The 20,443-nt window shown below is 51.1% G+C and overlaps 3 protein-coding genes across 4 annotated transcripts; 2 read left to right on the top strand and 1 right to left on the bottom strand.

The window, feature by feature from the left end:
* Nucleotides 1-252: 252 nt before the first annotated feature.
* On the bottom strand, nt 253-3,400 carry LOC138818707 (probable RNA-binding protein EIF1AD). 2 transcript variants are annotated; one of them, XM_070009748.1, is made up of 6 exons: nt 3,109-3,400; nt 1,875-2,086; nt 1,677-1,785; nt 1,472-1,580; nt 1,285-1,332; nt 253-572 (listed from the first exon to the last, which is right to left on the bottom strand). In XM_070009748.1, exons 2-6 carry the CDS (start codon nt 1,959-1,961, stop codon nt 428-430), a joined length of 498 nt encoding a protein of 165 aa, XP_069865849.1. In that variant the 5' UTR covers nt 1,962-2,086; nt 3,109-3,400; the 3' UTR covers nt 253-427. The 2 variants fall into 2 exon arrangements, with proteins under 2 accessions (XP_069865849.1, XP_069865850.1); XM_070009749.1 differs by lacking the exon at nt 3,109-3,400 and adding an exon at nt 2,988-3,089.
* Nucleotides 3,401-3,616: 216 nt separating this feature from the next.
* Nucleotides 3,617-7,777, top strand: LOC138818708 (barrier-to-autointegration factor). The gene is made up of 3 exons (XM_070009750.1): nt 3,617-3,717; nt 4,393-4,531; nt 6,824-7,777. Exons 2-3 carry the CDS (start codon nt 4,409-4,411, stop codon nt 6,968-6,970), a joined length of 270 nt encoding a protein of 89 aa, XP_069865851.1. The 5' UTR covers nt 3,617-3,717; nt 4,393-4,408; the 3' UTR covers nt 6,971-7,777.
* A 9,585-nt stretch (nt 7,778-17,362) lies between these two features.
* Nucleotides 17,363-19,379, top strand: LOC138818820 (cystatin-M-like). Its single transcript, XM_070009969.1, has 3 exons — nt 17,363-17,641; nt 18,019-18,144; nt 19,197-19,379. The coding sequence occupies exons 1-3, from the start codon at nt 17,402-17,404 to the stop codon at nt 19,278-19,280; spliced, it is 450 nt and encodes a 149-aa protein (XP_069866070.1). The 5' UTR covers nt 17,363-17,401; the 3' UTR covers nt 19,281-19,379.
* The last annotated feature ends 1,064 nt before the right edge of the window (nt 19,380-20,443 follow it).

The following is a 20,443-nucleotide window of genomic DNA, read 5'->3' on the forward strand; positions in this document are numbered from 1 at the left end:
TAAGAGTCTCAAACTTTCCTGCATGAGCAACGTCAGTCTCCTGAGTAGGATTACAGGCATGGACCACTGGGTAAGCCGGTGCTTTCTAAATGTCCCATGAGACTTTGAGTGAATAAATTACCTGGAAAAGACTCTAATCCATCCCTCTTTCCTCCCCATTCTGCCCACTGGCATCTAAAGCCTCCTCAAGAGGCTGATTGGTTTGTTTGGTCATTTCTACCCCATTTCCACAGAGATCTACTCAGACACCAGTACAAGTCACTACCCACCAGGGGTTTAATTGTCCTAGATCAGAAAGTCAGTTCAAAGGGGGACCCTGCCTCATCCCCATCCAGGGGAGAAGATCTGCAGGGTACCTTGGGAATGTCCAAGCCCAGAGGAACCAGGGACTAATCCCTGAGCAAGTGGAGAAGTGGGTCCCCGGGTCTCAGGCTGCTTCTTCCTCTTCACTCTCCTCCTCACTTTCATGATACTGTCTGCGGTTGGTGTTAACAAAGAGGTCAGAATCATCTTCAGAGCCAGACTCTTCTCCTGAGGTCTGTGGCTCAGCCGGAAGCTCTGGCTGAGGCTGTCTGCAAAACGAAGACAACAGAGTTAGCTCAACAGCTTTTGGGAAAACCAGATATGCAACCAAGGAGTTCCCCATCTCCTCCCCCCCCAAAAGAAACACAACACCATTAGTCAAGCAGCCAGGAATACACAGGTCTTCAAAAATGCAGCAGTCCCTTAAAGACTAAAAGGAAGGATGGAATCAAGCAAACAGCTGGAAATCTTGGCCAAAGAAAACAGGCTAAAGATTGCCCCCTATAGTGGGGCATGGTGGTAGATACCACAGTGTAGTCCCAGCTACTTGGGAGACAGGCAGAGGATTTCAAATTGAAGGTCAGCCCAAGCAAAGTTAGAGACCAATCTCAAAAAACAAGATACAAGGGGCTGGGAAGGTGGCTCAGTGGTAGAGCGCTTGCCTTGCATGCATGAGGCCCTGGGTTCGATTCCTCAGCACCACATAAGCAAAAAAGAAAAAAGCCGGAAGTGGCGCTGTGGCTCAAGTGGTAGAGCGCTAGCCTTGAGCTGAAGAGCTGAGGGACAGCGCCCAGGCCCAGAGTTCAGGCCCCACGACCGGACCAAAAAACAAAACAAGACACAAAAACACTATACTCTAGCACAGAGTTGGGAGTTCTCATTAGGTACTGTGCACAGGGAGAAAGATGGCTCAAGTTGCCCCTCCGGGAATCACATGTGGGCCCTCCTTTTGTGTCCCTTGACCTAGAACTTGCTCCTCACCTGTTCCTGTTGTTTTGTTTCTCAGCCACTTCAGAGAAGGCTTCAGGCCTGTGCCAAGAAAAGAGGCAGGTTAGAGAAAACCTCTCAGTAAGAGAGCTGTTTTCAGTTGCACCTTTCCTCCCATAGTTCCCTCAATCTTTCTAAGAGCCAGAAGGCCAATCAATGATCAAGGTGGGGACGAACCTACCAGAGTCCTTCCTTTTGCAGAGAGCGCACATGGTCCTTGCAAAGCACAAAGGAGATCTCAGCCTTTACCTTCTCTCCCTCTTCAATGGGGTCAACAATGAGAAAGTCTCCTGTGGATGACACAAGACAAAGCCAGTCACCACTTGCACTGGGGGAAGCCAAGGCCATAGGAAATGGTCTGTCTCTTAGAGGGCTGCCTTTCTCACCTCTCTTGATCCAGATGTTCTTGCGGTATTTGGAGGGCATGCTCACCAGGAAGCGCTGCCCTTGTGCTGTCTCCACCTCATGTAGATTGTTTCCTGGGGTCCTGAGTACCTGTTCCAGGAAAACCAATATAAGCCTCTACCCCATGGATCCAATATAAGTGGAAACCAGGAAGAGCTGCTTGGCCCAGCACCACTTACCCTCACAATCTGCTGCTGGTCAGAGGGCACCATGTGTTCCCCCAGCACCTCCTTCACCACATGCTTCCTTTTGGTGACCTGAGACATGCCGAGTCCTGTCCAGAGTGCTTAGTGAAGCAGAGACTGTCAACTTCTCCTCACGATGTCTTTGGATGGCAGACTCAGAAGCCAGGGCTGCTTTGAAGATGTGCAGCCTTATACTGAGGAGTGACCTAGTTAAAAACATGAGATCTTCAATGTATGTATGTAAAAATGGAACTAGGAAACTTGAGGGTATGGGTAAGTTGGGATTGATGGGAGGGGGAGTAATGGGAGAGGTGACTCTGATCTAGATGCACTGTACCAATAAACTGACATTCTTATTTATTTTTTGGGGTCCGGTCATTGGGCCTGAACTCTGGGCCTGGGCGTTGTCCCTCAGCTCTTCAGCTCAAGGCTAACGCTCTACCACTTGAGCCATAGCACCACTTCCAGCTTTTTTCTTTTTTGCTTATGTGGTGCTGAGGAATCGAACCCAGGGCCTCGTGCATGCAAGGCAAGCACTCTACCACTGAGCTACCTTCCCAGCCCCATAAACTGACATTCTTAATTAAGCCCCTTCCCCCTTTTTTTGTGTAGGTCCCAGGGTTTTAACTCAGGGCCTGGGTGCTGTCTGATAGCTTGTGCTCAAGACTAACACTCTACCACTTGAGCCACAACTCCACTTTTAGGCCTTTTGGTGGCTAATTGGAGATAAAGAGTCTCATGGACTTTCCTGCTTGGTCTAGCTTTGAGCCATGATCTTCCTCTTGATCTCAGCCTCCTGAAAAGCTAGGATTACAGGCATGAACCACGAACACCCAGTCTTTAAAACCCCTTTGTATGAGTAGTTAAAGATAATTAAAAAAAAAAAACTATATGCATAGCACAAAGTTATCTAGAACAGTCATTCTAGCAACTTCTCCGGAGAAGTCTGACATACACTGAACCTTATTCTACCAGCTTGTACACCCCAAGTCTAGCACTGTCACACACAGACAGACGCTCAGTCTCTCAGCACACCACAGGCAGAGACTAATTCACTACGACAGTCCAAGTCAGAACCCTGTTAAAAGTCGCGGTAAGCAGGCTTACCATAGTCGAGAACTCAGTACCACCGAGACCAATGGTTTCCAAAGCAAAGTCCGACGCGCCGTCTCCGGCTGCCGCCCCTGCCGCCCTCCTCTCCCGCCCGGGAATAAAGATGCACACTGACCCTGGCCCTCGGGTCCGCGGGCGCTGTCCGGTCAGCTGACGCTGGGAGCGACTCGAGCGCGACTCGCTTCCAGACTAAGCCAACGAAGACGCAAAGACTGGTCCTGCCGACGACCGGGGCGGCGGAGTCGGCGTCAAGCCCGATCTCCGGTGTTCCCAGGTCCCGCGAAGCCAGAAGCGAGTCCGAGTCAGACGCCTACAAGAACGGAGTTTCCGGCGCTCTTCGGAATCCTCCCGGCCACCCTTCCTTTCCTTTGTCCGTCCCTCTAATCCTTCCTGGTGTCAGGTCGGGCAAAATGAAGTCCTAGAGTTCCGGGTGCCGGGCAGCAGAGGAGCCTTCGCTCCCTCGTCAGGCAACGCGGGCCGCCGGAAAGCGAGCGCACGGGAGGCGACGCCGCTTCCGAGAGCGGCTGGTGCGGAGGCCGCGGGCTCTGGGCGCCTCAGCTCTATGACCCGCAGGCAGCTAGAAGCGCCCAACTTATAATATTTTTCTTAGGGCGGGTCTTAAGGCGACCCGGAAGCGGAAGCCGAAGAACGTTCTAGCGCCCTGAGGTATCGGCGTGAGCGGCCGGGTGGCGGGAGGAGCCGTTACTGGAGCCGGAGCTGCGGGGTGAGCGCGAGCTGCGGAACAGGCCTTGGCTGGAGGCCGAAGGAGGCGCGGGAGGACGGGGGGGACGGGGCCCCATTGCCGAGGCGGTCCGGAGGGCGCGCCGCTGAAGCGGACTCCATCGCGCTGCGGGAGGGGCTGCGCGTGGCGCGTGGGAGCCGTCGCTCGTGGAGGGGGCGGGGCCGGCACCTGGGGGCGGGGCCGGGCCCGGTCGACGGAACTCGCGGGGGCGGGCGGAATTATCGCGAGGCGAGGATTCCGCTGGGCTGCGGTGGCCGGTGTGTGTCTCTGCCAGTGTTGGGTAGTGTGAGGTGGGGTGCAGAGTCCCTTCTTTCACCTTTTCGCACCACGGTGCTGTTTCCGGCAGGGTTAAGGTCTTTGCTGCAGCAAGGTCACGACAGCGACAGCTTCGGGGTGGTCCCTGGCTGTTAACTGGGGATCTTCTCGCTGCTCTGCGGGCGCCACCTGTTCCCTTCGGTATAGTGTTTCCTCAGGAGCAGTACCAAAACCCAGGCCCAGACAGGGGAGTAAGCTTTCTCTTCTGAATTGTGGCGGAATAGCTCTCATTTTCCTCATCTGTGAAATGAAGGGAACCAAGTGGAGGACTAAGTAATGCTGAGAGTGCCCTATGCACTCCCGGGTTTTCAGCCCTAACTTGCGTTTTCTTGGGATTCCCAGATTAAGACCGATCAAGATGACCACCTCCCAAAAGCATCGAGATTTCGTGGCCGAGCCCATGGGGGAAAAGCCAGTGGGGAGCCTGGCCGGGATTGGTGAAGTCCTGGGCAAGAAGCTGGAGGAAAGGGGCTTTGACAAGGTCTGGGGTCTCTGCGGGAGAGCTGCGTGTGTGGGAATGGAATATTGCGGGACGGATTGGGAGTGAGGAAAAGGTAGCTTTGTGGCGCAGTGTTGGGTAATGTGATTGTTTCTACGCTGGTGATTATCTCTTGGACTTAAAAAAAAATCAGTCAACAAATCATTTGATGAGTACAATGCATCTTGATCATTGTTCTCCCACATTCTTCTCAAATCCAACCCGCAGTTTTCTTAATTGTATAGGCTATACACTGAATATTATGATTTCATCCACCTTGTGTGTTTTGAATGCCACAAAGGTGGTCTTGCCCTCCCATCCAACTGTTTTTTTTTTTTTTTTGTGCTGGTCCTGAGGCTTGAATTCAGCCTGGGCACCAAGCCCTGAGCTTTGTGCTCATGACTAGTACTCTCCCTCTTGAGCCACAGCTCTACTTCTGACTTTTGGTGTTTAATTGGAGATAAGAGTCTCATGGAATTTCCTGCCCAGTATGGCTTTGAACTGTGATCCTCAAGTTTCAGCATTCTGAGTACCTAGGATTACAGGCATGAGCCACTGATACCCAGCCTTTAAACTCTTTTGTATTTTATTTTATTTATTTATTTTTTTTTGTCGGTCGTGGGGCTTGAACTCTGGGCCTGGGCGTTGTCCCTTAGCTCTTCAGCTCAAGGTGAGCGCTCTACCACTTGAGCTACAGCGCCACTTCCGGTTTTCTGGTGGTTTTATTGGAGATGAGTCTCACGGTCTCTCCTGCCCGGGCTGGCTTTGAACCGCGATCCTCAGATCTCAGCCTCCTGAGTAGCTAGGATTACAGGTGTGAGCCACCAGCACCCGGCTGTATTTTAATTAATTATTTATTTCTTTATTGCCAGTCCTAGGACTTGGACTCTGCCTGGGCCTCTCTGTGCTCAAGGCTAGCACTCTACCACTTAAGCCACAGTGCCACTTTCACTTTTTCTGATTAGTTTATTGGTGATAAAAGAGTCTTACAGTCCATACCAGTGGCCTTCTCCTGTAATCCTAGCTATTCAGGAGGCTGAGGTTTGAGAATCATGGTGGGAAGCCAGCCCAGGTAGGAAAGTCCATGAAGTGGTTTATCTCCAATAAACCTCTGGTTTATTGGAGATAAACCACTCAAAAACCAGAAGTGGCACTGTGGCTCAAAGTGGTAGTGTATTAGTCTTGAGCAGAAAAAGCTCAGGTAGAGCTCCCAGGCCTTGAGTTCAAGCCCCACGACCAACTGTAAAAAAAAGTTCAGGGGCTGGGAGGGTGGCTCAGTGGTAGAGTGTTACCTTACATGCATGAGGCCCTGGGTTTGAGTCCTCAGCACCACATAAGCAGAAAAGGCCTTAAGTGGCACTGTGGCTCAAGTGGTAGGGTACTAGCTTTGGGCTGAAGAGCTGAAGGACAGCGCCCAGGTCCAGAGTTCCGGCCCCATGCCCGACCCCCCCCCCCCCAAAAAAAATGCAGTAACTTTATGTATAAACATAGCAAAGTGTTATCTGGCTTCATCCAACTTTTTAAAATAGATACAGGCTGGAGCTAGTGGCTCACACCTGTAATCCTAGCTATTCAGGAGGCTGAGATCTGAGGATCACCTTTTAAAGCCAGCCCAGCCAGGAAAGTTTGTCCCTGAGACTCTTATCTCCAATAAACCACCAGAAAACCCGAAGTTGTGCTGTGGCCCAAGTGGTAGAGCACTGATCTTAAGCTGAAGAGCTCAGGGACAGCGCCTAGGCCCAGAATTCAAGCCCCATGACCAAGAAAAATAAATAAATAAATAAAATAGATACTTTAGTTACATTAAGGGGGATTTTACTGTGACATTCCATTCAGGTATGCAATTCAATCACACTCTGTCATTTTCTCTTACCCCCCTCGTTTTACTTTCATGCATGCAAACTACCTACCTGATCTTACTAATCTGTAGTTACTCCTGTTAGCCTAGCTCTGTTTTCATGCCTATTTCTCTTTCCCTGCCCCCTCCCCACTTCTTTAAACAGTTTACTGTCTCTGGGTTGGTCAGATGGGATCTTGTTACAGTTATTGGCTCCTGACAAGTTGGCTGGTATTTCCTGGATTCCAACATGCTGTAAAGTGATTTCAGGAGAGACTGGTTCAGAAGAAAAGACATTTACAAAATGAAAGTTGGAGTACCGAGCATTTATCCTGCTTTTACTTTATTTGTGGGCCCAAGTGAGGAGTCAGTGCTTCCCAGCAAAAGCTGCTGTTAAACACCTGTTACAACCCTATAGAGCGTTTACCAACATACCCTTTGCTTTGCCTGTTTTGTAGGCCTATGTGGTCCTTGGCCAGTTTCTGGTGCTAAAGAAAGATGAAGATCTCTTCCGGGAATGGCTGAAGGACACATGTGGTGCCAATGCGAAGCAGTCCCGGGACTGCTTTGGGTGCCTTCGAGAGTGGTGTGATGCCTTCTTGTGATGCTCTTTGGAGACCCCTCCACCCCCTGCCCCTGTGTGGAGTCTCCAGTGTTTGCAGCTGAGTGGAGACTCGTTCCTGCAAAAGAAAAGATTGCTGTTGTCACACTCACCTCCAATGTACACCAGGGTCTTTTGGGAGTTCTCTCCTTGTCATTTCAACTTTTTTGGAATTGCATGCATCCTCCTTCCTCTGCCACTTGCACACCTTTGAGAGTGAATTCCTGGCCTCTTTCTTCCCCTCCCTCCCCTCTGGTCTGTTGAATGCCATTTGGCCCCTTTCTTGGTAGAAGTCACTGTCCTTGTAAAGTTTTTTAGATCAATAAAGTCAGTGGCCTTCATAACTGGGCATTGTGCATTGGAAAGCAGGCAGGCCACAAGTCATCTCTTCCCCAGGGACTGGTGCGCTCTTTTATCAGTGGCTTTTCTTTCTATTCACAGAGGGAGCCACCCAAGCCACATGGGCTTTGGCAGATGCTTTGGAGTGTCCCAATGCCTGAATAATGTGGGAGAGTGTGGATTGTTCTCTTCCTGGGAGCCAGGTGGGCTGGGGTTCCAGATGTCAGTCAATTAATGGGCTAGGCAGCACCTGGTGGAAAAGTCAGTGGGAGTCACAGGTACCAGGAAAAGGGTGGACCATATGTGGGGAAAAGTTCTTCTGCCAGTCATCACCATCTGTTCTCCTGGCCTTTGGGAAATGTGGGAAGAGCTCTTGCTGTCTTCTCAGCTGTCAGGAAGGGAGGAAACATGGTCATTCCAGCTGGGAGGGCTTGAAGGAATTAGACCCAAATACAGTACATTTTAACCCTGAGTTTTTGTTGCTGTTGTTTTGTTGAGACATCTCAAAAAATGTGGTTCAAGCTGCCCTTGAACTCAAAGTACATCCAGATGCTGACAGGCATATGTGCTTCTGCCCCAGTATGCCTGGTGTCAGCCTCTTTCTTGAGCACTTAGTATAGTCCTGAAGCAGAAATCCTTACATTTTTTCCTTCTAGAATGATAAGCCGTGTGTGTGTCTGTGTGTCTGTGTGTGCACACGCGCATGCTTATGCTGGTCATAGGGCTTGAACTCTGGGTTTAGGGGCTGTGGCTGAGCTTTATTTTGCTCAAGGCTAGCACTCTACCACTTGAGCCACAGCTCTACCTCTGGCTTTTTTTTTTTTTTTTTTTTTGCTGGGGTTGAGGTGGCATGGGAGGCTAGTTTTATTGGAGATGAGAGTCACAGACTTACCTGTATGGGCTTGCTTTGAACCGTAATCCTCAGATCTCAGCCTCCTGAGTAGCTAGGATTACACACGTGAGCCACTGGTGTCCAACCATTGTGGTGTTGTTACAGTTCAGGCTAGTTTGCCCATGGACTTGCTGCTGGAAAGTAGTGGAAGTCAGACTGTAAGTTGGAAACCCATCTACTTGGGAGCCTGTGTGTCTTGATCATATCACCTCAGCCTTTCTGAGCCCATTTCCTTACTTGGAAAATGGCATTGTGGAGACCAGTTAAATGTTGGTGCTCTATCACTCATTCTGATTGGCATTCATTCCTTCAATCAAACATCATTAAGCAGTGCTCATAGTATAAGCAAAGCAGCTTTTCACATAACATTTAATGTCTGGGGAGGCAAGAGTGACAGCTATTAAATGTATAAATTGGGTCTATGTGAGGATTGTTCATTTATCTCAGGATAGAAAAGCTGTAAGGAGCCGGGCGCTGGTGGCTCACGCCTGTAATCCTAGCTACTCAGGAGGCTGAGATCTGAGGATCGAGGTTCAAAGCCAGCCCGGGCAGGAGAGACCGTGAGACTCCTATCTCCAATAAACCACCAGAAAACCGGAAGTGGTGCTGTAGCTCAAGTGGTAGAGCACTCGCCTTGAGCTGAAGAGCCTGAGGGACAGTGCCCAGGCCCAGAGTTCAAGCCCCACGGCTGACAAAAAAAAAGAAAAGCTGTAAGGAAGCCAGGTGCTATTGGCTCAGGCCTGTAATCCTAGCTGCTCAGGAGGCTGAGATCTGAGGATCACGGTTCAAAGCCAGTACAGGCAGGAAAGTCTGTGAGTCTCTTACAGAGTCTCCAATAAACCACCAGAAAACCAGAATTGGTGCTGTGGCTCAAGTGGTAGAGTGCTAGCCTTGAGCTGAAGAGCTGAGGGACAACGCCAAGCCCAGAGTTCAAGCCCCACAAACAGAAAAAAAAAACAAAAAAACTGTAAGGAAGTTGACAAATTGAACTCAATTTTAGAAATTTCATTTAAAAACTTGAGTAGCGAGATAAGGCCTAGCCCAGGCCCAGCCGCTCTCTCTGCTCTTTCTCTGCTCTTTTCTAGCTCTTTGTTCTCTGCTCTCTCTCTGTTCTTTTCTAGCTCTTCTCTCTCTCTTTCCCAGCTCTCCTAGCTCCCTTTCCCAGGCCTTTTGCCAGCCGTGTGGAGTGCCAACCTTGCCTGGTCCCAGCAGGTCTATTGAATAAACCTACCCCTTACCTGAATACAAAAAAAAACTTGAGTAGCTGGGCACTAGTGACACATGCCTGTAATCTTAGCTACTTAGGAGGCTGAAAAACAGCCTGGGCAGGAAAATCCATGAAACTAGAAGTGGAGTTAATGGCTCTAGTGGTAGAGCACTAGCCTTGAGTGAAAAAGCTAAGGAACAGTGCTCAGGCTCTGAGTTCAGACACCTGTATTGGCACCAAGAAAACAAAGAATACAAGCAAACAACCATACCAGAGCGCGCGCGCGCGCGCGCGCGTGTATGTGTGTGTGTGTGTGTGTGTGTGTGTGTGTGAACAACCATACCAGAGCGTGTGTGTGTGTGTGTGTGTGTGTGTGTGTGTGTATTTGCTCTGTCAAGAAAAAGGCAAGATGGGACTGGGAATATGGCTTAGTGGTAGAGTCTGCCTTACGTGCATGAAGCCCTGGATTCAATTCCTCAGTACCACATAAACAGAAAAAGCTGGGAGTCAAGCTGTGGCTCAAGTGGTAGAGTGCTAGCCTTGAGCAAAAGAAGTTCAAAGACACTGCTGAGGCCTTGTGTTCAAGCCCCAGGACTGGTAAGAAAGAGAAAAAGGCAGACAAGAGGATAAAGGAAGTATCTGAAAGGCAGCCTCAGGAGATTATATCCTATTAGTCAGTGAGCATAGGAAAACACTCAATTTCATTGGTAATCAGAACAGCAAATTCCATCAACACCCACCCAATTAACAAAAATCACAAAGTTGGACAATACCAAGTGTTGAGCAAATGGAGCAACAGGAACTGATAGCCAGTTGGTGGGAGTAAATTGCTATGAGCATTCTAGAAAAACAGTTCAGTGTTATTTTGCAAAACTGACACACCCTGTGAGCCAGCAATTCCATTCTCAGGACTGGTCCTCCAAGAAACTTCAACACCTGTACCAGGACCTACGCACCTGCTGGTTTTATAGGAGCCCCCAGCAGGGCATAGCACTATGGTTCTCAGCGCTAGGGTATGTATGTAATTAAAGCTGCACAGCAAGGAAAGTGAATAATCACAGGACAACAGAAGAATCTGAGCAAAGGAAACAAAACTGGTTCCATTCTTGTAAAGTTGAGAATGTAATTCTTGCCTAGTGATGTCTACTTGTATGATAAAATTAAAACCAAGAAAAATCCTTATTGTAAGATTCAGTAGTTGGGCCGGGTACCAGTGGCTCACACCTGTAATCCTAGCTACTCAGGAGGCTGAGATCTGAGGATCACGGTTCAAAGCCAGCACAGGAAGGAAAGTCTAGACTCTTTATCTCCAATAAACCACCAGAAAACCAGAAGTGGTACTGTGGCTCATGTGGTAGAGCGTTAGCCTTTAGCTGAAGAGCTGAGGGACAGCGCTTAGGTCCAGAGTTAAAGCTGCATGACAAAAAAAAAAAATCAGTAGTTGGATCTGGGGACTGGAGATGTGGCTCTGGTAGAGTTCCTATTTAACATATCCAAGACCCTGAGATATATGTTCTAGGTCACTGCTTATGTATTAGCTATATTTCAGAATAATGGGATAAAAAGGAAAAGCAAAAGTAAAGACTTGAGGATGGAACAATTATGAGATAAGTCAGGAACTCAATAATAAGCATGAGAATTCACTCAAAGCTGAGTCTGGGCAGTGTAAGTGGCCCACCCTGGAAGGGCCCCTGGTAGCCAGGGCAGGTGGTCATGGTCAGTTTCAAAATGTGCAGGAGCATGCTACTGTTTGGGTGGCACCATCCTAAGGCACAGAGCAAGGTACAGCAACCAGGCTGGTGAGGTGTAGCCCAGTGCTGGATGAAAGGGATCCCAAAATGACAACTGAGACATTTCATGAAATATTTTTAAGAATAAGATAGATGGCTGGGAATGTGGCTTAGTGGTAGAGTGCTTCCCTAGCATGCATGAAACCCTGGGTTCAATTCCTCAGTACCACGTAAACAGAAAAAGCCAGAAGTAGAACTATGGCTCAGATGGTAGAGTGCTAGCCTTGAGCAAAAGCAGCTCAGGGACAGTGTCCAGGCCCTGAGTTAAAAGCCCCAGGACTGGGGGAAGGGAAAACAAAACAGATAAATACCAAAAATTGGATTGAAAAATACCTAAATTTGAAAGAAAGCATCTAACTGTGTATAACTCAACTAACTTGCTTCCACCTCCCTCTACCAAATGAAGGGGCAGAGAGCCAGAGAGGCACTAGATACTCCCTCCACCTATCTGTCTCTGCTTCAGGAAGGTGTGCCCAGTGGGGGGGTCTCAGCCTTCTGCAAGATCCAGGCCTCTTCCCCTCCCCTGGAGCCCCTACCAGAGCTCCATACCATACACTGCAGGTCCCTGGGGCAGCATAAGAACCTGGAGGGAATTAGGGGTGGGAATCCATCCTTGGCAGTAGCAGGCCTGGATTGGGGGGGGGGGGCAGGCAGCATGATCGGGTGGAAGTGGACACACATCAGCACTCCATACACTGCTTCACTCCCCGCTCCTCACCCACTGCCTCTCCTACAGGTTCTCAGCATCCCAGTTGACAACACCCGTGCCATCCCGATGGTGGTAGCATGGGAGTTCGTCGTCTGAGCCCAGTGTATCAGTCCTCTCAAATCTAGAGTGAACCCTCACAAACGTCCCACATCACAGAGAGGCACAAACCTCCAGCACCCCTCGACATAGCACGAGACTCCCAATAGTCACAGGAGGCTATTGGTCAGAGTCAAAATGACAGAGGAGGGGTGAAAGCCCACACTAGTGGGAGTGCAGGGCCATATGCCCTCTGCAGGGGAGCCTGTACCCTGTCCTCTCAGTAGCAGCTTGGGTGCAGATGAGGAAGCTTCAGCCTGGTCAGAAGGCTAAGAGGCTACAAGCACAGGGTAATACCTCTCGAATCCTCACAGTGGGCACTCCTTCTCCCTCCCTCCAGCCTAATGCTTTGCCATGAAAGCAGTTGCCCCTTAGAGGAAACGTACAGCATTTCTTGCATACCTGGGCTTGTGTCTTCAATCCACTTGTTACACACACACATTCAAAAGACACACGCACACAAACACACCTCAATCTTACCCCTGTGTAGCAACACAGAAGCACTGACTGAACCCAGAAGGAGCACACCTCCAAGAGATCACTTGGAGATGTGAACATAGCCCCCAAACGCAAGCAGAGCCCAGTGTGCCACAACAGAATTATTGCTCCAACACACTGACACACATCAGCATCCAGGAAAGGACATTAACCATGTATCTTGAGGTGCTAGGCACTGGCAGTGTTAGGTTTAGGCTTCCAGGGAAGCCCCAGCAGCCTATGTACCACAATATTAAGCAAATGAAGCTAGACATAAGATGGTATGCTTTGATTCATGCAAAGTTAAGAATTAAATTCTTGCTCAATGACCCCTACGTGTGTGATGAAACTTAAAAAAAACAAAAAAAAAGGCTAGGTGTTGCCTGTAATCCTCTCAGGGGGCTGAGATCTGAGGATAGATCAGGGTTCAAAGCAAGCCTGGGCAGGAAAAGTCAAGATACTCTTATCTCCAATTAACCACAAAAAGCCAGAAGTGGAGCTGTTGCTCAAGTGGTAGAGCACTAGCCTTGAGCAAAAAAGTTCAGGGAGAATACCCAGTCTCAGAGTTCAAACCCCAATACCTACACCAAAAAAAGCAAAACAAAAAACAACAACAAAAAGAAAAAAAAACAACGAAATGCTTATTGGTAAGTCAACTGTAAAAGTAAAATCCATAATGATTATTTTAGGAAAGGGAGAACAGAGTGATTCAGGAAGGATTTGGGGGTTAGGTTTGAAGGATTAGGGGGTTATTTTGTGCTAGTACTGGGGCTTGAACTCATGAAACTTGCGTGGCTTTTTTGCTCAAGTCTGAAGCTCTGGTTTCTGAGCTGCACCTCCAGTTCTGATATTACCACTTCTTGACCTTTGAGGTGGGGGATACAGGTATTGACTCTTCTTTGTTAAAACGAAAACATACTGTACCATTTTCTGTGTGTAAGCTACATCCCAAAATAATACAAGGATAAGAGAAAAACCAAAGAGCTGGGGATGGAACAGCTGTGGGGTAAATGGGACACTGTTGACATGAATGAGAATGAGGGTTCAGTCAAGCTGGTCTGGGCAGTGTGTATGGCTCTAGCTGGCCCAGAGCAAGGCCCAGCTGTGGTTCTAGACACTTCCTGGTTCATGTGCTTCAGCTCAGACTATGTAGCAGGAATGGCTGCCCTGGAGTTTCAGGCTGTAGACTGTGTAGCCCATGTTTTCCTGGTTGGGTCCAGAAACAGCCTTAACTCTTGTCACGGAGGCTGGGCCCTTCTACTCCTCAGTCCTGACCATATATGATTGTTGCTGGCACCCTGCCCCATAATGGGAGAGTCCCCCTTCTCCCACAGAGCCCTTCCTGTGGCTCTAGCCCACACTGGTTGCCTGAATTTGCCCTTTTGGGATCTGAGGGAAAACCCTGTACAACTTCCTGTGATGATGTTTTATTGTTTTTTGGTGTTTTTTTGTTGTTGTTGTTTTGTTTTGTTTTGTTTTGTTTTTGGGTCCGGTTGTGGGGCCTGAACTCTGGGCCTGGGCGCTGTCCCTCAGCTCTTCAGCTCAAGGTTAGCGCTCTACCACTTGAGCCACAGCGCCACTTCCGGCTTTTTGCTTATGTGGTGCTGAGGAATCGAACCCAGGGCCTCATGCATGCAAGGCAAGCACTCTACCACTGGGCCACCTTCCCAGCCCCGTGTTTTTTGTTTTGTTTTGGTCAGTTGTGGGACTTCTTGAACTCTGGGCTTGGGCACTGTCCGTCAGCTCTTCAGCTAAGGTGAGTGCTCTTCCACTTGAGCCACAATACCACTTCTGGTTTTCTAGTGGTTTATTGGAGATAAAGAGTTTCATGGACTTTCATGCCTAGGCTGGCTTTGAACCATGATCCTCAGATCTCAGCCTCCTGAATAGCTAGGATTACAGGAGTGAGCCACCAGCACCTGGCATTTTTTTTTGGGGGGGGGGTCTGTCATTGGGCCTGAACTCTGGGCCTGGGAACTATACATCAGCTCTTCAGCTCAAGGCTAGCGCTCTACCACTTGAGCCACAGTGCCACTTCGAGCTTTTTCTGCTTATGTGGTACTGAGGAATCGAACCCAGGGCCTCATGCATGCAAGGCAAACACTCTACCACTGAGCCACCTTCCCAGCCCTGTTTTTGTTTTTGTTTTGTTTTTAATGGCTTTACTGAAATCCTTTGTCTTAAAGGGTTTAGAACCTGCTGTCTTTCTTTTTATTGTTATAAAGATATTGTACAGAGGGGCTACAGTTACATAAGTCAGGTAATAAGTATATTTCTTTTTGAACAATTCTGTCCCTTCCCTCACTCTCTCCCAGTCTTTCCCTCCTGCCTCTACCCACAAAGTTGTAGAGTTCATTTTCAACATAGTGTCTAGTAAATACCACTGCTGTATTTGTTCACCCTTTGTCCCTCCATTTCTATGTCCACTTTACCCCCTTCCCAAAGACAGAGAAACAAACAAACAAGGGAGTGTACTTTCTTGTATTTCTCTTGGAGCAGGATGGCAGGCCTTGAACTCTTTATCTGGGCTCCACATTGCATCCCACACAAGTTCCTGGGGCAGCCCTGGGGCACCAGGGGACAAAGGGCATGTAGATTGTACATGTGACAGAATGACCTCTCAGAGGTCCAGCTCCAACTCAGCCAGCCTGCTAAAGGGACCAAGGCCTGGGTGCTGCTATAGCGGGCAAGAGTCGGGTTATCTAGTGTGTCCACAGGCCCAGCAAGTTGGGCCTGGACACCTGCTAGCCTGAAACAAGGGTGAGCCTTGTTCCCAGCTAGAGCCTGACTCTCATCTGCTCTAATTCTCAGTGCTCAGATCTGTCCTGGAGCTTGAGGTGAGCTAACCCCAGGATTCTGCTGCCCCTGAGTAGGGAGCAGGGGGAAGCTGCATAGACATACAGAGAACAAAACACCTTTTCAACCCTGCCAGGCAACTGGCCAGGTGGCGTGGAAGGCACACTGAAGCTGCTCATGGTCTTGGACTCCAGTTTGCCCCTTGGTACATGCCTCCTGTATCATTACTGACTGAAGAGCCAACTGCAAGTTCCTTTACTGCCGCTGCCCTGAGCTCTGTGTCCTCCCACCCGGGGTGCAGGGCTGGGACGGTTCCACTGCCGCTGAGGGCACGTAGGGTAACTCCTCCATGGAGTCACCACCAGAGACCAGGTGTCTGTTAATCACTGTTGGGTCACAGGTGTTCTTCCCATAAGGTCTCCATTCCAGAATGTGCTATGACAGGGAAAGGGAGCCTAGCTGAAAACATTCTGTTTTTGTTTTGTTTTGTTTTGGTCCAGTTGTGGGGCCTGAACTCTGGGTCTGGGTGCTGTCCCTCAGCTCTTCAGCTCAAGGCTAGCGCTCTACCACTTGAGTCACAGCGCCACTTCCGGCTTTTTTCTTTTTGCTTATGTGGTGCTGAGGAATTGAACCCAGGGACTCAAGCATGCAAGGCAAGCACTCTACCACTGACCCATCTTCCCAGCCCCTGAAAACATTCTGGAAGGAGCAAGGAGGCCCTAGAAGGCCTGATCTTGGAAAAGATATTAAGGGCCTGCCCGGGGCATCAAGGCCCACTGGGCCAAGAGCAGGAGAGGGTACTGTGGGCGACAGCAAAACTGCAGGCCTTGGAAATTGCTAGATCATAGTAGCAAAGACTCACTGGCACGGGTACAGAGTAATGACAAGTAGACTCCAGACCCCTGTCCCCCTCGGGACTCTGCTTCTAGTGATTAGAAGTGGAGCCACGCTAGTTGTTTAGTTTTTGAGTGTCATAGGAGGTAAGTGTGACCGTGATAGAGCCCATGATGGGAGAGTGAGCAGAGCTCCAAGAGCCCCACGAGGGTTCCTGGCTGTTTGGGGGTACAGCTGACATGGCACCCTGTGAGCAGACCTGTGCCTCTTACTCTCCCCCTACCTACGCTCCTCAATGCAGGGTCTCTGCTTGTCTGGCGTTTCCTCAGCAAGTCAAGCTTGGGCCAGCTCTCCTACAAAGTGGAATGTGTCCCTTTTGCACAGTTACCTGTACCTACAACACATCTGTCACCCTTTCCTCCCAATCCCAAGGTGGCGGCAGTTATTTTCCACAGCTGAGCTGAGCAGGGTGGCGAACGGGGCTGCCAGTGGCTTCTCTTTGGTCTAGAAGTCACTGTCACTGTCTGGGGCTGGTATGTTGAGGAGGGGGAGATGCTAGCACCTGCCCGGGGACCTATAGGTAGCACAGGCTGCAGGTGTCAATGACAGAACCACCTCAGGGGGCAAGGAGTGTCGCCTCTTCCAGGTGAGGGCACTGAGCTGGGAGGTAGACGGCCAGTTGCCCAGGTTGGCAGCTAGCGAGACACCCCAGCCGATTCCCATCCTGTCCCAGCTGGGCCCATACACTGCCGGGGCAGTTTCGAGTTAGCAGCTGTGGTTCTGTGCCAGGCCCTTCCCTGTAAAGCAGGTGCATTAGTAATGGCTTCCCCTGGGGGGTAGGGGAGGGCAGAGGGCTGCAGTGACTGGTGCTGGCTCTGGCAGGGGGTGGTATCTCCCCCGGAGCCCTTCACCATGTCAGTTCATTAAATCCTCTTAACACCCATGTTTCAGAAAAGGAAACAGGCTTTCCTAGGTCACACAGAGGCTGGAAATGGTGAGTTCAACCCCAGCGCTGTGAGCAGAGGGGCAGTGTGAGCTGTCCGTAGAGCGCGCTTGCTGCTGGGGCGTCGTCGCTGTCCGCTCTCCGGGGCCCCAGCGCACGCAGCGCCCTGGGGTCCTCAGGCCTGGGCGCCTGGGTTCTGCGGGCCTCGGGCGGGGCTGAGGGCGGATGGCCAGGCCACCTCGGCCGCGGCTCCAGCAGGCTCGCCGGGCGGGGGCGGGGCGGGCGGGGGCGGGCAGGGCGGGGCCGGCAGCGGTAAAAGGGACTCGGCCCAGCTGGGCTCCGCACTGGGGCCATGGCGCGTCCACACCTCCCGCTGGCGATGGGCTTAGCGCTGCTGGCATTCTGCCTCCTCACCCTGTCCCCCGATGCCCGCGCTGAATTCCGGGGCCGCAGGACCGGGGAACGCCGGACTGTGTCCCCCCAGGACCCGCAGGTGCAGAAGGTGGCACAGATGGCCGTGGCCACCTACAACATGGACAGCAATAGCGTCCTCTACTTCCGGGACACGAACATCGTCAAGGCCGAGAGACAGGTGCGGGCTGAGGCGGGGCAGGGGGCGCCCTGGGCAACACCTTCCATAGAAGGCCTGAAAATGCAAATGAATGCCAAATTCCACCAGGAGCACCAAGCATCCCTTTCCTTTCCTGAGGGTCCCTGAGATGGGGGCAGAGGGAGAAGCCAAGGGGCACCAGGGGGCCCCTCTATGTCTGCCTGGGCTGCAGGAAGGTGTTACCCAGGGGCAGATCTCAGCCTCCTTCTTGGCCCAGGCCTCTCCTACAGACCCCACCCCCACCCCCAGAGCCCTGCAGGTCCCTAGGGCATTTGGGAGACCCTGGAAAGAGGTGGGGGGCAGGGCAGCTGCCCAGGCTTGGCTGCCAGCACCCCTGACCTGCCTGGCCCTGCCCTCAGATAGTAACTGGCATCAAGTACTACCTGACGGTGGACATGGAGAGCACAGAGTGCAGGAAGAGCATGGTCTACACAAGTGGCGTGGACCTCAACACCTGTCCCCTGGCTACAGGAGTGCACCAGGAGGTAACAGCACTGCCCCCAGCCCTGGCTTGCAGAGAGCGTGAGGCTCACAACTCGGCCATCCTGAGCTGGTAGAGTTGGTCAGGCAGAGACCTGGCTGAGCCTGCCCAGCCTCAGGCCAGTGTGGGGTTCAGGGTGGAGGAGGCTGGAGCTCTGGTTCAGGTAGGATCTAGCTTTGGCCATCAGGTTCCATGTCTTATGTTTATTTGATTGTGCTGCTACTGGGACTTGAACTTGGGGCCTGAGCACTGTTCCTGAATTTTTTGGCTCAAGGCTAGGGTTCTACCACTTGAGCCACAGCTCCACTTCCAGCTTTCTGGTGGTTAGAGAGTCTTAGGAAATTTCCTGCCCAGGCTGGCTTCAAGATTTATCCTCAGATCTCAGCCTCCTGAATAGCTAGAACTACAGGCATGAGGCATCAGTGCCAGGCTAGATTCCAGGTTTGTTATTTGTTTTGGTCGAGGGGATTCAACTCAGCCTGGGCACTGTCCCTTAGCGCTTCAGCTCAAGGCTAGCACTCTACCACTTAAGCCACAGCTCCACTTCAGGTTTTCTGAGTGGTTTATTGGAGTCTCCTAGACTTTCCTGCCCAGGCTGGCTTTGAATGGTGATTCTCAGACCTCAGCCTCCTGAGTAGCTAGGATTACAGGTGTGAGCCACAGGCCCGGCTGGATTCCAAGTCTTTTTTTTTGGGGGGGGGTCCAGTTGTGGGGTCTGAACTCTGGGCCTGGGCGCTGTCCCTCAGCTCTTCAGCTCAAGGCTAGCGCTCTACCACTTGAGCCACAGCGCCACTTCTAGTTTTTGTCTTTGGTGTTCATTAGAGATGAGTCACATGGACTTTCCTGCTGGGCTGGCTTTGAACCTCGATTCTCAGATCATTCCCTTGAGTAGCTAGGATTACAGGCATGAGCCACCAGTGCCTGGTGATTTCGAGTCTTTTGAGTCACCAACTGCCCATCTCTGGCCCCAGAGCAATAAGGCAGGCTGAGGTCTGGCTGCTGGAAGGAGACAGGGGCCAGGCTCACCCTTGCTTGTCCATCATTCTCTGTCTGCAGAAGCTGCGCTGTGAATTTGAGATCCTCCAAGTTCCCTGGAAGAACTCTTCTCAGCTTCTAAAGCAAAACTGTGCTCAGATTTAACAGACCCCCGAGTGGCAGCGGCAGGGCTGGGTGGGAGTGGCACAGCACGCATGGCACCTTAGGGCCGGGGACAAGTCGCTAAATAAATAATCAGCATTGCTTCTTGCACTGGTTTCTTTTATCTGCTTCACCTCTCCCCATCCTCACCACTCTGCCCCTCCTAGAGGCCCTCAGCACCCCAACTAACAGGGCACCCATGCCAGTTTCTGTTCTACCAGCTCAGACAGTACTGAGGGAACAGGGATCAGTGCCCAAAATCTGGAGCCTCCACAACACTCCACATCACAGAGAGACAAACCCCCAGCATCCCTCAACACAGCCAGAGACCCCCAATAGTCTCAGAGACAAAGCACCAGAGAGAGACCATGCTCACATTAGCTGGTGCACATGCCATGAGCGCTCTCAAGGGGAGCCTGTGCCCTGTCCCTCTCGGCACCCTGGAGCAGTTTGGGTGCAGGTAGGGGCACTGAACTCTGAGCCCACAAACACTGCTGTGCCTGTGATGACAGGAGGGGAATGAACAGCCCCTATAAGGCCAAGAAGTCAGGAGGCAAGGCTGGGTCATTGCCCTTCTCACTGTGGGCCACGCATCACAACGACTCCCCCAAAATACCTGACCCTGGAAGGAGTTGGACCTATTCCCAGAGGACACAAATCTGATCTGCTGCCACAGGAAGGAAGAAGGGTGGTTCCGATAGGGGGAGGGACCTCACTTCATACTCCTTCGAGAAGACAGATGCAGCATCCCTTGTACAACACACACAGACACAATGTGCAGATGCTTCCAGACACCACCAGCATGGCCAGAAAAACACCCTCAAGTCCCTCCTAGCAATGCAGGAGCCCAGGCCAAACACAGAAGTAGTGCACCCTAGGGAGACTACACAGTTCCCAGACATACGAAGAGTCATGGGTTGCACCTCAGAATTGTTCCAACACCACCCCTGCCACGCCCACATCTAGGACAGGATGCAGAAAGCAGGTGTCTTGAGCAGTTAGTGTTGCCCATTGGGACCCAGGCTGACCACAGAGGACGAGGAGATTGCCTGGATCTGGGCCGCACCTCCCCTTGTCCCTTTCTTCTAAGGCAGGCCTCACACCCCACTGTGCCGCCTGCCTCCACCCAATACTGTGATCTGATGAGCAATAGCCGGCCCACCTGC

Source organism: Dipodomys merriami, unplaced genomic scaffold, assembly GCF_024711535.1.
Source record: "Dipodomys merriami isolate MVZ:Mamm:240054 unplaced genomic scaffold, mDipMer1.0.p SCAF_78, whole genome shotgun sequence".
NCBI classification, from domain to species: Eukaryota; Metazoa; Chordata; class Mammalia; order Rodentia; family Heteromyidae; genus Dipodomys; species Dipodomys merriami.

Coding starts and splice junctions, on each gene's coding strand:
- LOC138818707 (XM_070009748.1), bottom strand. CDS start 1,961: ATGTCTCAGGTCACCAAAAGGAAGCATGTGGTGAAGGAGGTGCTGGGG. Junction 1,581..1,676: donor GAACATCTGGATCAAGAGAG/GTGAGAAAGGCA, acceptor TGTCATCCACAG/GAGACTTTCTCATTGTTGAC. Junction 1,333..1,471: donor CTGCAAAAGGAAGGACTCTG/GTAGGTTCGTCC, acceptor TTCTTGGCACAG/GCCTGAAGCCTTCTCTGAAG.
- LOC138818708 (XM_070009750.1), top strand. CDS start 4,409: ATGACCACCTCCCAAAAGCATCGAGATTTCGTGGCCGAGCCCATGGGG. Junction 4,532..6,823: donor AGGAAAGGGGCTTTGACAAG/GTCTGGGGTCTC, acceptor CCTGTTTTGTAG/GCCTATGTGGTCCTTGGCCA.
- LOC138818820 (XM_070009969.1), top strand. CDS start 17,402: ATGGCGCGTCCACACCTCCCGCTGGCGATGGGCTTAGCGCTGCTGGCA. Junction 17,642..18,018: donor TCGTCAAGGCCGAGAGACAG/GTGCGGGCTGAG, acceptor CCCTGCCCTCAG/ATAGTAACTGGCATCAAGTA. Junction 18,145..19,196: donor CTACAGGAGTGCACCAGGAG/GTAACAGCACTG, acceptor CTCTGTCTGCAG/AAGCTGCGCTGTGAATTTGA.